Source organism: Penicillium manginii (assembly GCF_028828005.1).
Source record: "Penicillium manginii strain IBT 31320 chromosome Unknown utg000002l:1.0-5564898.0:1.0-5567710.0, whole genome shotgun sequence".
Classification (NCBI taxonomy): Eukaryota; Fungi; Ascomycota; class Eurotiomycetes; order Eurotiales; family Aspergillaceae; genus Penicillium; species Penicillium manginii.
In genome coordinates, this window is record NW_026643103.1 from 1,101,540 (window position 1) to 1,115,765 (window position 14,226).

At 46.8% G+C, this 14,226-nt stretch overlaps 6 protein-coding genes across 6 annotated transcripts; 5 read left to right on the forward strand and 1 right to left on the reverse strand.

Annotated features, from left to right (window-relative positions):
- Positions 1 to 1,425: 1,425 nt before the first annotated feature.
- On the forward strand, positions 1,426 to 2,276 carry N7533_001704 (uncharacterized protein; the record flags this gene model as incomplete). The annotated part of the gene is made up of 4 exons (XM_057098354.1): positions 1,426 to 1,707; positions 1,766 to 1,807; positions 1,877 to 2,017; positions 2,118 to 2,276. 4 exons carry the CDS (start codon positions 1,426 to 1,428, stop codon positions 2,274 to 2,276), a joined length of 624 nt encoding a protein of 207 aa, XP_056963490.1.
- A 287-nt stretch (positions 2,277 to 2,563) lies between these two features.
- On the forward strand, positions 2,564 to 2,915 carry N7533_001705 (tetratricopeptide repeat protein; the record flags this gene model as incomplete). The annotated part of the gene is made up of 2 exons (XM_057098355.1): positions 2,564 to 2,597; positions 2,698 to 2,915. The coding sequence occupies 2 exons, from the start codon at positions 2,564 to 2,566 to the stop codon at positions 2,913 to 2,915; spliced, it is 252 nt and encodes an 83-aa protein (XP_056963491.1).
- Positions 2,916 to 2,933: 18 nt separating this feature from the next.
- On the forward strand, positions 2,934 to 3,939 carry N7533_001706 (uncharacterized protein; the record flags this gene model as incomplete). The annotated part of the gene is given in 6 exon segments (XM_057098356.1): positions 2,934 to 3,003; positions 3,019 to 3,077; positions 3,153 to 3,201; positions 3,323 to 3,493; positions 3,544 to 3,708; positions 3,728 to 3,939. 6 exon segments carry the CDS (start codon positions 2,934 to 2,936, stop codon positions 3,937 to 3,939), a joined length of 726 nt encoding a protein of 241 aa, XP_056963492.1.
- A 33-nt stretch (positions 3,940 to 3,972) lies between these two features.
- N7533_001707 (uncharacterized protein) lies at positions 3,973 to 4,637 on the forward strand (the record flags this gene model as incomplete). Its single annotated transcript, XM_057098357.1, has 2 exons — positions 3,973 to 4,047; positions 4,230 to 4,637. The coding sequence occupies 2 exons, from the start codon at positions 3,973 to 3,975 to the stop codon at positions 4,635 to 4,637; spliced, it is 483 nt and encodes a 160-aa protein (XP_056963493.1).
- Positions 4,638 to 7,622: 2,985 nt separating this feature from the next.
- Positions 7,623 to 8,875, forward strand: N7533_001708 (uncharacterized protein; the record flags this gene model as incomplete). The annotated part of the gene is made up of 2 exons (XM_057098358.1): positions 7,623 to 7,761; positions 7,863 to 8,875. The coding sequence occupies 2 exons, from the start codon at positions 7,623 to 7,625 to the stop codon at positions 8,873 to 8,875; spliced, it is 1,152 nt and encodes a 383-aa protein (XP_056963494.1).
- Positions 8,876 to 9,677: 802 nt separating this feature from the next.
- N7533_001709 (uncharacterized protein) lies at positions 9,678 to 13,463 on the reverse strand (the record flags this gene model as incomplete). Its single annotated transcript, XM_057098359.1, has 3 exons — positions 9,678 to 12,677; positions 12,737 to 13,060; positions 13,323 to 13,463. 3 exons carry the CDS (start codon positions 13,461 to 13,463, stop codon positions 9,678 to 9,680), a joined length of 3,465 nt encoding a protein of 1,154 aa, XP_056963495.1.
- Positions 13,464 to 14,226: the final 763 nt, after the last annotated feature.

A 14,226-nucleotide genomic window follows, 5' to 3' on the forward strand; every position in this document is an offset into this window, starting at 1 on the left:
TCAGGCTCCTTTTTTACTCCAAGAAGCAACTTGAGCCTCTAATCCTGGTTGCTAGAAGTTAATTTCGATTGGGCGAATTCAGTATGATCCTAAAGAAAGATAGGGACACAATCCTGATCCTAGTTGTATTCGTCATACTAGTAGAATAGTAGAGCAAAGCTTGTTTATTTTGTTCTCTCGTCATTAATGATTCAGTTAAAATAAGAAACCACTCTTGCCACTTGGCGAACCCTGATTATTTCAGTACATACTTACGAGAGAGAAAAACCTATACTTGGCTCATAGCCCAAAACAAGATTTGAATCTTCCACTGGTAAGAGCAGCACCAAATCCTAAGGAATTCACGGCGTCTCGAGCCGATGTTTTCTCTCTACTTGATGTGCAGCTAGAATAAAGAGTGAGGGAACCCGGTTGTGTAAAAAAAATCTTCTTCTCATTTTTTTGACCTAGTGAGATCAAGCGACAAGTTATACTTATTGCAAAAGGATGGAATAAATTACTGAAAGACCCAAGCATATTCTGCCTGTCCACCAAGACAATTGGTTCGAATATGAATTCAAATTGCTTGTTTCCAAATTTTCCCGAATCTCAACTATTTACCAGCTATTTTACTTGAATCTGATTTCTGGAAGATCTAAGATGATTCACAATATCAAGCATTTCGGTCCTACAGTACAAATGACTATCTGTCTGATGACACTCTTTGTCTTATGACACTCTCGCGCGATTGGCTTGTGTTAAATAGCTCGTGGTACTATTTATGACTGCACAGGATCGAGCATTACTGCAGCTGAATTCTCTTCGTCTGAGACTTGAGAGTATCATCAAGACTGAAGTTACATACAAATTTGACCAGGAGATATTCGGAAGAATAGGGAAGTTCTGTCGAGATTTTCCGTGCCCAGAGTGGACGGTATTGCAAAATACGATAGAAACCATTTGACACAGACCGATTGTGTTCCTGAACGGACGATCTCAGCTGAGCCCGACCTTCAATGTGGATGAATTCTTCCAAGGGTGTTTCTTTTTCTTGATCCTTTTGCCCCACCTTTTTAAGACCCTGATCAAGATGGATAGAGCTCATTGGCTTATACCTACCCGAGGCGGGATCGATCTGCATCAATAGCTCATATTTATATGCAAGGTCTGGCATTTGGAATACGTGGGCGCTGATTACTTCCACGTTTGATCTAATTTTATCAATATATACGGATTAGGGTGGTACAGGATTGCTAAGTGCAATTCAAACAATACTAGTGTCAAATCTATGACGACGAGCTTGGTATGATCCACCAGCGTGCGCTCCAAAGGTATAAATATCAAGACATTCGAATGCCCATAGGCATGTTCGCTCCGACTTAAGTTCCAAGTTCAAATATTCAAGTCTTTGCTCCTTTACCGACTTCTTTCGCACACAAATCAATCATGAAGCTGTCTTCTCTCCTAGTGCCATCACTCTTGGTAGCGCCTGTTATCGCCGCGCGCTCAACGGGTGAATGGGTTGGAGACGTAAAGAGCATCACAGATGCGTATCGGAAAACCCAGACTAACGTCAAGGCAATAAAGAGTTCCTTTGGTAACCATGGCGAGCTCTTTTTCCTGACGAGATCTCTACTTAAATGCGATGAGAAGGTTAGTGCTGCAGTAAATCAGCAGCAGAAGGCGAGTGAGCCGCAGCTTCTTCCAGACAACGGCGCAGAGGGCGAGGTAAGTTTAATATTTCCCTTGCATATTCATGCCTGATGATTCACCATTTCAATTTTAGTCCAATGAAGCGTGTGCCGCAGTCGCCGGATACTTTCCCGAGGTAAATAAAAGTCCACACCATGCGCTGATAATTTTTGCCGTTCTCAGAAATTGATCAGTACCATCGCAGTTCTCCACCGTTGGCATCGAAACTATGAACGCATTTCTGAATCCAGAATTCGCCTGTACAGAAAGTACCAAGGCAGCATTCGGTCCCGCGAAGTGTAAAAAATGCCCTGAATTATGGCGGAAGTGGAATTCTGACTGGGATGTATGTTCCTTCAAGGTTTCCCAAACCCTTGTGCTTCATGAACTTCATGGGTGTCACTTCAAGTTCTGATAACTGACCCGTTCTTTTTGCTTTGTTCTAGCAATACCACACTCTCTTTACCCTGAATTGCGACGCGAAATATGATGATGACACATTACAAAAGTTTGAAAACAGCTACGCCGCATTCAAGGATAAGTTCCAGGAAGCTACAGATGCTTATCAGGACATAGGTGCATGGTGCGCCGCCAAGTCATCATGATAGAAAATTTTTGGTGCTGCAAATTGTCCTATACTAGTGGTCTATTTGGGTTGCGCAAGAAATGGGTCATCTGTGATACTCAATTTTGTGTTGTGGGCGAAGACATAATATTGATAGATACTTCTAGCCAAACATTGGAAGTTTTATACTGCGGCATTGAAGGCGAAGTTCGTCAATGAGGATAAGAATTTCTTCTAGTTGGGTTTTTCCTGAGTAGATTTATTATTACTACAAATAAATCTATCCTAGGAGTACTCTCGAGGTCATTACTAGCATGTAACATCATGATGTACACTCGCATCCGTTCACCACGACGCGTTAGTATAGGTAGAGTGGTGCGCTACTACCCATACTACGAGGTATTGGCTTTTAGCGGATGCTATAACATAGTGTCCATAATTACTGGGATATATCACTATAGCAAACTTTGAGGAGGCGATCCCAGTGTTTCACGAGACACTTCAAGCCACTCCTAATAGCCATCCTGGTCTTCTAAGATCCCTGAATAGCCTGGGAAAGTCGCTCGTAAGTCGATACGAGCGAACTGGAGAGCTAGGAGATCTTAAAGAGGCGATTGCGCTTCTCCGCCAGGCGGTTCAGGCCAAGCCTAGTCCTGATGACTATCTTTACATTCCATGATCCCTGACTAGGTTGGTAATGTCACTTGTAGGCCGATACAAGCGAGCCGGGCAGATCAGGGATCTAGAAGAGGTGATTTCACTGTTCCGTCAAGCACTTTAAGCCACCCTTGATAATCATCCTGGTCTTCCACAATCTCTCAATGGGCTAGCAATGTCACTCGTAAGTCGATACGAGCAAACTAAACAGATAAGAGATCTAGAAGAAGCGATCCCATTATTTTACTAGGCGGTTTAGGCTACTCCTAATAGCCATCCTAGGCTTCCACTACTGTTAAGCAGCTTGGGTAAGTCTCTCACAATTTGATACGAGCGAAAAGGACAGATAGATAACCTCGAAGAGGCCATCCGGCTGTCCCGCCAGGCTATTATAAAACCCCCTTTGATAATCCTCAAATTTCCTACTAGTTAACGAACTTGGGAAATATACTCAGAATACAGAACAAAGAAATGGCCTTGATGTAGCGATGCAGGCTTTTCGCCAGGTGGTCACCGTCACATCAGTATATCCTATAGCACGGATCGAGCCTGCTATTAATGATCTTCAGCTCCTACTTAAGCAAAATGATCATGACAGTGGTTAAGAACTACCTATCAATACTATTAATCTCCTGCAACTCATTCATAAGAGGTCTTTGAGCCTACAGGATCAACAATATATTGTCTCGCATTTTTCTGGCTTAGCTACGCAAGCCTGCTCCCTCGCCCTTCAAACTGGCAGCCTATTAAAAGAGCTCTACAATTCTTAGAGAAGGGACAAGGTGTTATCCTTAGTCTTCTCATGGATAACCAGAGTGACACAACAAACTAAAGGGCTGCCTATCCCGCTTTATGTACTCTATACGAAAGCCTTCGCGTCGAGGTATATTAACCGATCGATAGAGCCCAATATCATCAGGCGGATAAATTCATTTCTATACGACAGTCAACAGCGCTCGCAGAGCTTGAAAAATGTATACAGGACATACTCCACCTTCCAGGCTTCGACTCCTTTCAATAAGACCTCACTACGGAGTAAATATTGAGTACTTCTAATAAGGGCAACATCATCGTGGTGAATGTCACTGACCTACGGAGTGATACTATTATTATATCTTCGGGAGGGTTTTGCTTGGTCCCTCCTCTTCAATTTAGTACGATTCAAGCGCAGAAATAGCTCAATCGGGAGTTGACTTTGCCTAGCGCACGTGAGACGAAGAATAAAACATACCATGGATTTTTAACCTAGCTCTAGCACAAGCGCGTAAAGCCTATCTTTGCTAAGCTTAGTCATTATATTCAATCCTCCCCGGAAAATCTTCCGAGGATCTGGTAGATTGGGACTGGACTTACCAGCTCCTTTCCATTTCACGCTGCTTGCGATAGTTCTGCAGGGCCATCCCAAAGAACCTTCGATCTTGTTTTATCTTCCTACACCCCTACAGTCAAGGGACTATTATATACCAGAGAGCACTTTTCCATCTCTCCTTCATCAAAAGAGTCCCCGCAAAAGCTACTCATCGTTACCATGGCCAACACACCTGGTGCCTGTGACTTGCCTGAGAGAAAAAGCAAAAGCTCGATAATCGTGGAAGTACTAGGAGTTTCTATTCATACAAAGATTCTCGACCAACCAGACTCGGCAAGTGTTATAAGCCACATCCACAATTACAATATTGCCCATTTCGCGTGCCACGAAACTTCCGATAGGCTAAATCCATCTCAAAATAGCCTTCTACTGTAGACTACCACTGGAAATCTAGAAATGGATACCTTGAGTGTTCTCAAACTCTACAAGAATTATCCTACGCGGGGTGAGATTGCATTTCTCTACATATTCGACTACAGGAAATCAAGCAAAATGTTTAACGGATAAAGTCCTCCACGTTGTGAGTGGTTTTCAGGTCGCTGGATTCAGGCATATTATGAGAGCCCTGTAGCCATCTGAAAACGAGGTATACGTGTAGCTCACTAGGTCATTCTGTACTAAAATTTATCGGAACAGTTGTATAGAATAAAGCAGCAGATTTATAGTAATAGCGCTTCACAAAGCAACCTCGGCAGTTTCGACTCAAGATAATTATCGAAAACAGCCGCTGGCTTGGGCGCAGTTTGTCCATTTCAGTTCCCAAGTATGAACAAGCCTTAGCGTTCACCCTAGGGTGAAGGTCAAGGTCCTACATTCGATTTTCCTCATAAACAAGTATGAATTTTTTTTTGAATGCTGAGGGACTTATCAGATGTGCGCAGGTTGGCAATAAAAGCCAGAAATTCGAAATTCCGCTTCATTATCGTCGACTTTCATACCAGCCGGAATATTGAGAAGGGGGAAGTAGATATCTTTTCGTTCCGCCAATTTCTCGTGGTAAGCGGCATATATGATTTTCGTGTATTGCAATGTGTGCCGGATGGTACCGACATGGTCGAAAACAACCGCTCGAGCTTCCTTCGCTTGTTGCACAAGAAATGACTTCCAAGCCTTCTCGGTTCGGCGCTGCTTCTCAACTTGTGCGATTAGATTGTATTCGCGATTGCGATCAACGAGCCCACCATCAATGATGCATCGATATTCGCCTCGCCTCGCCTCGCATTCACCGGAAGAGCAAAAAAGGTATCCACTGGTCCCACTCCCTCTTCTCTCTATTTTCCCTCCCTTATTTCTTTTGCTTTTCTCTTTTTCTTCACCTCTGAGTCTTCATTTTCTTCCTCCTTCGCCTCCTTCCGGGCCCCGGCATGGGTCTGCTCCGCGGCTTTGCGCTCGCGGGAAATTTGACGAGGGATCTATATTGCAAGTCAATACATATTTTAGCGATGGACAATGCATAAGGCCCCGACATGCTGCAAAACATAAATCGACAGTGCACTTAGGGTATAGAGGTACTTTACTTTGCCTTACTCATCTCGATGTTCAGCTGGTTACGGCCATCCATGTCCTGGCGACCTCCAAGGCATGCCAGAGCCAGAACCAGGGATAATAATAATCCTCATCCAGCCAGAATTGCCGACGTAGTCCGCGAGGACTTACAACATGTCGCCTGGCACTTGGAGCTGGATTCTCCTTCTCAGGGGGCTTGTTCTCGTTGGTCGGGACCGGCTTAAACAGATTAGCTACGTTCAAACAACACTTGATCCGGATTTCCTCAAGTAACATTACCAGTATGATAAGAGTAAATTGGAGTCGAGTAGAGTCAAGACCAGAGCAGACGGGTTAGATGACTGAGATGGTGTCGAGATATCGTCAAACTTGGCGGGTGAAGTTCAACTTGTTTACAATTTGTTTACAGCTACAAAAGGCAGGCACGTCTGCTAATTTCAATTGGCAAGTACACCTGGCAGTTTCTGCATCTCTTCTCCTCGCGGTAATGGATCGCATACTGCAATTGAAATTCATAATCACATGAAAATCACAGTATCTGTTAGAGTGATGCTCAGGGGAAACTCTGCTCTCCGGGCGGCTAACCGATTTGGAGGTAGCCAGATACTCGCGACTGTTTATTGGTATAGACACCAAACCATGAAGCCTTGAAACTTTATCAGCCGCAAGAAGAGTAATCCGTAAACGGATGGCGATTAGTTAATGGACAATGGTTCTAACTGTGGGCATTTGGCCCAGAGAAATAAGTAGAGACATGGCGGGACCGGTCTAATTGTGAAACAAACCGCTTTGGGACCTGAAGTTGCAACTCGATACGGGATACATGGAACATGACTTACTTCGCCCACTATATACGAGCAAGAAAAAAAGCCCTGTTGCCTTGAAGAGTCTCCTGATCAAAACAAAATGGGGCGGAGCACCTGGCGACCTCTTACCCCGGCTGTGTTCCCTTGTATTTACGAAGCCGAGAATCGGGGGCCATTCTTGAAGAGCCTCGTCTCCACGAGGGAATTATTTGCATTCAATCATGTTTGCTTGCTGCTCTGTACATGCATTCTGTGCATAAGATTGGCAGAACGAGACCAGTGTTTCAACTTCCTAGCCTGCTAATCGGGTAATATCCACCTGACAGTGATTTCTTTTGCCCGGGTGCAGACCTTAGCTGCCTAGGCTGCCCACATGGGCCGGGATGAGGCGCTAGAGGGGTTTAGTTCATTCGCTAATATGCGTGTTGAGGTGACTCCGCCAAGCCGCCTGGATGCGCTGGCAAGGCTTTGTGTGCCCCGCACCGTCTCGGGACTACACAGCCGCTTTCCTGGGCCATGGACGAGACTTGTTTTTATTCACTCGTCAGTCTCATTCTTGCTGTTAGCCAAGCTCTTTTTAACTCTCATATATTGACTAGAATCCCCTAGGCCTGAAGTGGGACTATTACGGATCGTCGTATACTATAGATCTGATCGCTCATTGGACGATTGCGGGACTGAACCTTGGCTCGTCCGTTCAACTTTAAAGTGTTTATTTGGATATGTTCGGTTCTAATCTTCAATGCAAGAGGCTCTGCCCGAAGATTCCGATCTTGCAATGGAAACAAGGTAGATTAGATCCATTTCCTGAATTGACCAGTATACTCTTTACTTACACTAAAGCAGGTGATGGCGACGACTGGACAGAGAGTGAAATTTATACGTCGGAACTGCGGGTCCAGGGTCGTGGACAGGTTCCCTCTATCGTTTCTAAAGATACAGAAGTATACATCATGTAAGCTTGTTGAGGCAGAGATATCCTAGACATTGAAAACTTGAATCAAGTTGAACGCTGAAAATATGAAGAGTCGCAAATGCAGAGAAAATCATGGAATGCCAACAATGCCGTGACATCTTCATCAACACATTCTGCATGCCCAAGGCCCTCTGGTCACCCTCAATCCGCAACTCAAATGGTTACTTCGGATGCGAAGCAACCTATGATACAAACTCTGTCGCGGGATTCAGTAAGTATAAAATAACCATCACCCCATTTCAAAACCAAGGTGTCTTGCAAATACATGAGCCCCAGCCTCCTCAACGTCCAAACCAAACTGATATCATCCAGATACATGGGCCTACTTCGAAATCAAACACCTAGAGCCCAAACCCGAAGAGCCCAAGCTCAACTACGACTGGTCCAAAGCCAACACCTTCACCCGCCGAATAACCAACACCAACCAAACAGCCCTAATCTACTTCAACCCCACGCCCCGACTAACCCAAACCCCCGACCTGAAAGACTGCCCCGAAATCCTAAAAGACCCCTTCTGGCCCTACGCCCACATCCTCGAAGAAATTACCAAACTACAAGATGCCGCCGTCTGGTCAATCCGCGACCACGTCCGCGATCTCGAAAAGGCAGAGAAACCCCCGGGACGACCACAACCCAATTACCGCCGCCTCCACGACATAGGCCGACACGCAATCCACGTCACAGAATCACTAGACGTCGCAGAGAGAACCATCGAACAAATCCTCAAACACCACCAGCGCTACTCGCATAAACCCCCACCATCTCTCATCGCAGAACACGACGATGACCCCACCGCTGCTGATGGCATTGGCATTAGCAGCAGTGGTGGAGCAGGAACAGGGACAAGCACTCCCCACCGCCGTCCCTTATCCCAATCAACATTCTTCCAAGTGCAATCCCAGCTCGAATTCACGCAAAGCTGCCTAACAAGTCTCCGCCACCGCAGCACAGCCAACGAAAAGCGCCTCGCGAACGAAATCCAACTAGCCTTCAACACAGTAGCCCAGCACGACGCGAGTCTATCCGTGAAAATCAGCCACGCCATGATGTCCGATAGTACGGCGCTGAAAACGCTTGCGTTTGTGACGTTTGTGTTTTTGCCGCCGACGTATATCTCTTCGCTGTTTAGTATGACGTTCTTTCAGGTTGTTGATGGGAAAGGGTTTACTGTTTCGAGGGAGTTTTGGATTTATTGGGCTATTGCGTTGCCGGTGACGATTGTTTCGACGCTTATCTGGCAGTTTTGGCATAAGATTTCGCCGAAGGAGAGGAGGGAGAGGCCGATTCGGAATGCGGTCACGTTTGAATTGAAGGATCTTGTTTAGGAGTGGTTTTATGTGGATAGGATAGGACCAAAGTTACGAGAGCTGGGGTTTAGGGAGTAGTATCATTGGTTATACTTACTCTTTCATCTATATTGCAATTATCTGGTCTCGCGCAATACAATTTCAATTTAACAATTGTCAGACTACGGAAACCAGAGGAAATGGTGCATGCATGCGCTATCTAGGGGTGAGTGAGTGAGTGTGAGAGCTCAGATACGAATACGCGCGCAGGTGAGATGTAGAAGCAGATAACGAAGTTATTCGGATTGAAAAGAAGAAGAAGAGAGAGAAGCGACGAAAGGAAGGAACTAAATACATGGGCGCGGATGCCTAAGCAGGTCACTAAGGTGTCCACGCAGGCGGTAGTAGTAACAACCTCAGTTCTTTACAATGATTGAGGCTCGGAAGGCGATACGTCACTACCTGAGGTGGTGCCTGAGGCCTAAACCAACAATAAAGCACAGTCAACTTAATCTAAGCTTGAACTCGCATGGATGGCTATGAGATGCTAGCTAAGACGGAAAATGGATGCTCCTGCTTTCATGGGCCTGTCCAGATAAGAAATAACAGCACAGCATAGTTTCAAACATGAATGTGACACATGAAAAGCATGTAGGTCTCTTCGGAAATCGAAACAAAAAGAGATAGAAAACACCACAAAATAGAAGACAGCAACTCTCCACTCTTTCAAAATGTTAACTTAACATGTACTTCCTTCAACCTCTCAAAACGACTCACAATCACAGTACACACAGAGAGCTCGCATTCCATCAATCTCGATAATCATCATTTCTGTACCGTCCTACCAGTACCGCAATTCGTGAGGGTTTTCCTCATGCTCTTTAAGTCGAGAACCACCATCCAGGCGCAAGCTTTTGATCTGATCTTGGCCAGAGCTCCCGGTCACAACCAAGGACTTTGATGGTGCATTTACTTCAGGTTCTGGCGCCGCAGCAGATGTCTCCTTGCGAGATCCAATCTCATCGATATTCTTGACAACGATTTCAGTCAGGCCAAAAAGAGACCACAGGCCCGGTGCATCAATAAGATCAGGGGAGCTGGAGCTCGAGGCGGAGGACGAGGGGGGTGCCGTACCCTGCCCAAAGAGTGTAGCCGTGTTCCATTTGGAGGTTTGAGAACCGACCTCCAGCTTCCAGTTTGATTCCAAAGCATCTTCTGTTCCCGAGCTGATGAGGGAGACCTCCAGCCAGCTGTGTGGACGGTTAACCTTGTCAGATTCCGAGGGACAGTAGGCTTTGATGGTTGTTTTATCAAATGAGTAAGAGATGACCAAGTCTTGATTCTCCGTGATGCGCATGTAGAGATCTTCCTTTTTTTCCTTGTCGCCGGCGCGGAGATATCGGTATTTTGAGACTCGCTTCATCAGAATCTTCTTAATCTGGACTGGGGGCGGGAGCGCGGTCGTCTCAATCTTAATATCCGCGCCTGAGAAGATCTTGCGGAACTCCTTGGTCATTTTCAAAATGCCTTCTTTGGTTTTCTCGTCGAGGTTGACGAAGGGTGATTGGCCGGTTAGAACAATCGCCGCATCCCAAATGTTGTCCGGGAAATTCAGATGAATGTTTCCAAGTGGGAAATTGGGTCCGGTGGTTCTTGCAGGTTCGTCGTTGAACACGGTGACGAGGAAGGATTCCACAGTGTCAACCTTTGGCAGGATGCAGTGAAATTCACAGTCAATGGTTTCTTCGAAAGGTTCCTCGTCGAAGATACGGCAGCCATCAACTCGAAGATCAATGAGCTGGTCAATACCACCTTCGTCGATCGCCAGGCGATTGGACAAGAACGGTTTGGGAGGCGGAAGACCAGTATTGGGATTGAAGTATCTGCGAAGCCCGTTTAGGTCCATGATTCCAGATGGCTGGTTGGGAGGAACTAGCATCAAACCTATCTGGACCTCCAGAGCGATTCGACCAGGAAACGCTCTCGCAGCAGTAAGCACTGGCTCGAGCATATGAAAGACTGTTTTTGTACGATCTTTCGACCTGGACCGCTTACTCGTACTATGCTTCGAAGACGATCTCTCCGATGAACCACCACCCTTTTCCAGCAGCTTGGCCTTGGCGACGTTACTATGATGGAAAGTAACCAGGCCCCACATGTCGTTCTTTTTGGCTAAGTGTCGAGCCTTTGACTCTGCCCTTGCTTGGTTCTTGCTCTCCTGATCAATATCAAGCCGAGCGGACCTCTGATTCATGGCGGTGTGCAGCTCTCGCGTTTCTAATTCAGACACCGCAGCCAAGGCTTCATGAGGAGAATCATCGGCTGAGTCTCGCGGTTCGGGCGTTTCGGCGATCTCTGGTGGACTGGTGGACCCGTTGATCTGAATTGCGCGACACAAATAGTCCATGGCCATCTGCACATTGGATTCCTGTTTCTGGTCGCGAGCTTGCTCTTGAGCATTTTTATTCACTGGTTCCGAGGACACAGTTCCCGGGGGGCCGGGCATTGGAAGCTCAAGACATGGGATAATCGGCTCGTCTCCAACCATGTAGAATGATATGTCATCCACGTCAAAAAGTTTTTCAGAAGATGGAGGGTCGTTACCTGTCACAGTGTCTGTTGTACATTTTTTATCAGTCATTTCTTCGCCAGTCAAACAGAGATTGGCCGGCTTCGTCTCATCATTCATCGCATTGAAGTCGACAAGGGTCTGGGATTCAGGGACATCCTTCAGAGCAGTTGATAGATTTCCAGAGACCACACGAAGCTTTGGGGGCTTTGCGGGAACCGGGGGTCGTTTCGAGCTGGAGCGCTCTGGAATACTTGGAACTGGCAAACCGACGGGAGGTTTCAGCCAATTCAATGCAGCAGGCTCGGCAGGTCGTCTGACCAATGGAGTAGCTATCGGATTTGATGGTTGACGAACATTTCCAGGTTTCTCGAGGTTACCTGAAGGTCTCTTCCCAACTGCCAGAGTGGCAGCATCGCTAGGTAAACTTGTGGGAAACCGGACACGTGCGGGTCGACCATGAGTTCCAGGGTTGAATTCCGGTCTCGAAACGGTTACAAAGGACTCCGGGCTACCGGGTCGTGAAGCGTATCGCGCAGGCGGAGGGGTAGGAGGAGATGAGTTGGGAGCGGTGGTTTCAGACGGTAGTGAAGCAGGCGACGGGGAGCGCAATTCAGATCCACGACTAGGCACTGACGATATAGTCGTTTCAGGTGTTGGGCTACGCTCTTGTTGGGGCCCAATGACGGGGGCAGAAGCCAGAGGCGACGAGGGAGACAATCCGCCGGGACCTGTGTTCTCATCTGTCACATTTGCAAGCTTCCGGGTCTTCCTAATATTCAAGAATTTGGGTGAATTAAACTTCCCTATCTCAGACTGTGGAGCGATAGCGGTTTTGACCTGTGGTCTGGTGCTGGATTGCATCCCTCTGGCTGGAGGGAATGGTTGCCTGGGTGGGAAACGTGGACCAGCATTTGGTGTAGATGAAGCAGGCCATCCAGAGATATTCTGCTGGGAGCTCTTTGGGGCAGGAGTTCCCAGCTTTGGAAAATCAGACTGATTCCATGTAGCCGGAGATGGGGTTCGTGCAGGTAGAGGACTTTGTTGAGGTATGGTCGTGGCAGCTTGTGGCATTGGGGATATGGTTACAATGGCCGGGGCCTGAGGATATGGTATCATCAAGGTCTTCGGGTTTTGTCTCATGCTGAGGTCCTCGACGAGACGTTCTCCGGTGGCACGGTTGGTTTCTATCAACTTCTTCATCTGATATCGGGGTATCTCATCGTTCGAACCGAGGACAACAACATCGCTCAGCGGTTCCTGGAGCAAACCCTAGAGAAGAGAGTGTGAGCAAACTGCCGGTCAGGAGGAAGGGACAAATTTGATCTCACAATGAATGCAAGGGTCGCTTGAAGTTTTTCCAACGCTTCATCAACATCTTCCGCTGTCAATCCAACCAGGCTGATTTGAAGAGGATCGGAGTTGGTAACAATGGAGATATTGGTATGCGTTGCCTCCGCAATTCGGGCCAAGAGATTTAACTGATCGGTCACGAAATAACTCCCGAACTCTTGGGGAGTCCAGGTTTTGGTAGTAGCGGAGGCATCATCCTCCATTGAACTGAAATCCAGAAGATCCATAGGCTCCGATGATGCGTTGCCTGAAGGCGGCACGGTTTGAAGTTCAGCCGGCATGAGCGAATGAATGCGAGGAAGCTAGAATTTTGCATCAGCGCACAGTTCAAGAGTTCAAAAGGTAAGCCGATGTGAAAAGTGAAATCACATACGTCAAGCAGGTGATCGCCTTTGTGCCGGTTAAAGTACTCGTCCATCGCCGCAGCACAAGATGTGTGGACTTTTCGGTCAGGTGTGTTAAGGAAGAGAAGCTGCCAATGGATTTATGATATTAGCTTCCTGGCGACTAAGCGAAATGAAAGCGAAGTGAGAGAAAGGAAAATAAAAAGGCAATTATACGCACATGGGCACTATTGTCATAGCGGATTTGCACATCACTTGTTCGGGACGTGATTCCTCTATCTTTTGTCAACAGATCGTCAGCCAGCAAAGTGGCAGGACGACCGCACTTCTCAAGCTGATCTGTTAGCTCGTTGATCTTCATAATGGTAGTGTTAGCAGGATCTATAATTGTAATTTTAGTCAAACAAAGAGAGAGATATAGAATTCACCGCAAGATCTTCAATGACCCAGATTGATCCCACGGCAGCGTCTCGGTAGTCACACTCATCATGCCGGACACGTTCAGCAGATCTCGAAGTAGTATCCCCGGTAGCCAAGACCGGGCTTTTGTCAGCTTCGACAGTCATGTTTAAGGTGATTTTTGGCAGAGGGGCACAGTGAGTGTATTTCGATTTACTGAAGAGGAGAGAAAAGGAAGGAAGGAAGGAAGGAAACCCAGCACGAAGCTGGGTGATTGTGTATCATCATGGAGGTTGAGGCACGTTCCCAGGTGCGAGGAAGCTGCGGAGGAAGGTGCGGAAGGTGCAGCGACGGAAAGAACTTGAACGAATACACGGCAGGTGCAAGTGGCAGGGCCAAAATAGGCAGTGTGTGTATACGCAGTATACTATAGATGCGGTCAGTAGAAAGAGAAGTGGAAGTGGAAGTGGAACAGCAGTGGTAGAAAGTAGGAATAAGGCTGATATGCAAATGCAGTCATCATACATCAGATCTAACTGAACAAATTCTAGAACTAAAAGAATGATACAACACCGAACTTCGCCTCCATGGCTAAGGGTATCCGTGCCTCCGAAACGCCAGGGGGATGTCTGTACAAAAGAAATGAATGATGTGATAGTATGTGATGGGGACGGGGGATATTGGGATGGGAGGAAGGGTCAGTAAGCTCGGTCAACCAGCCAATC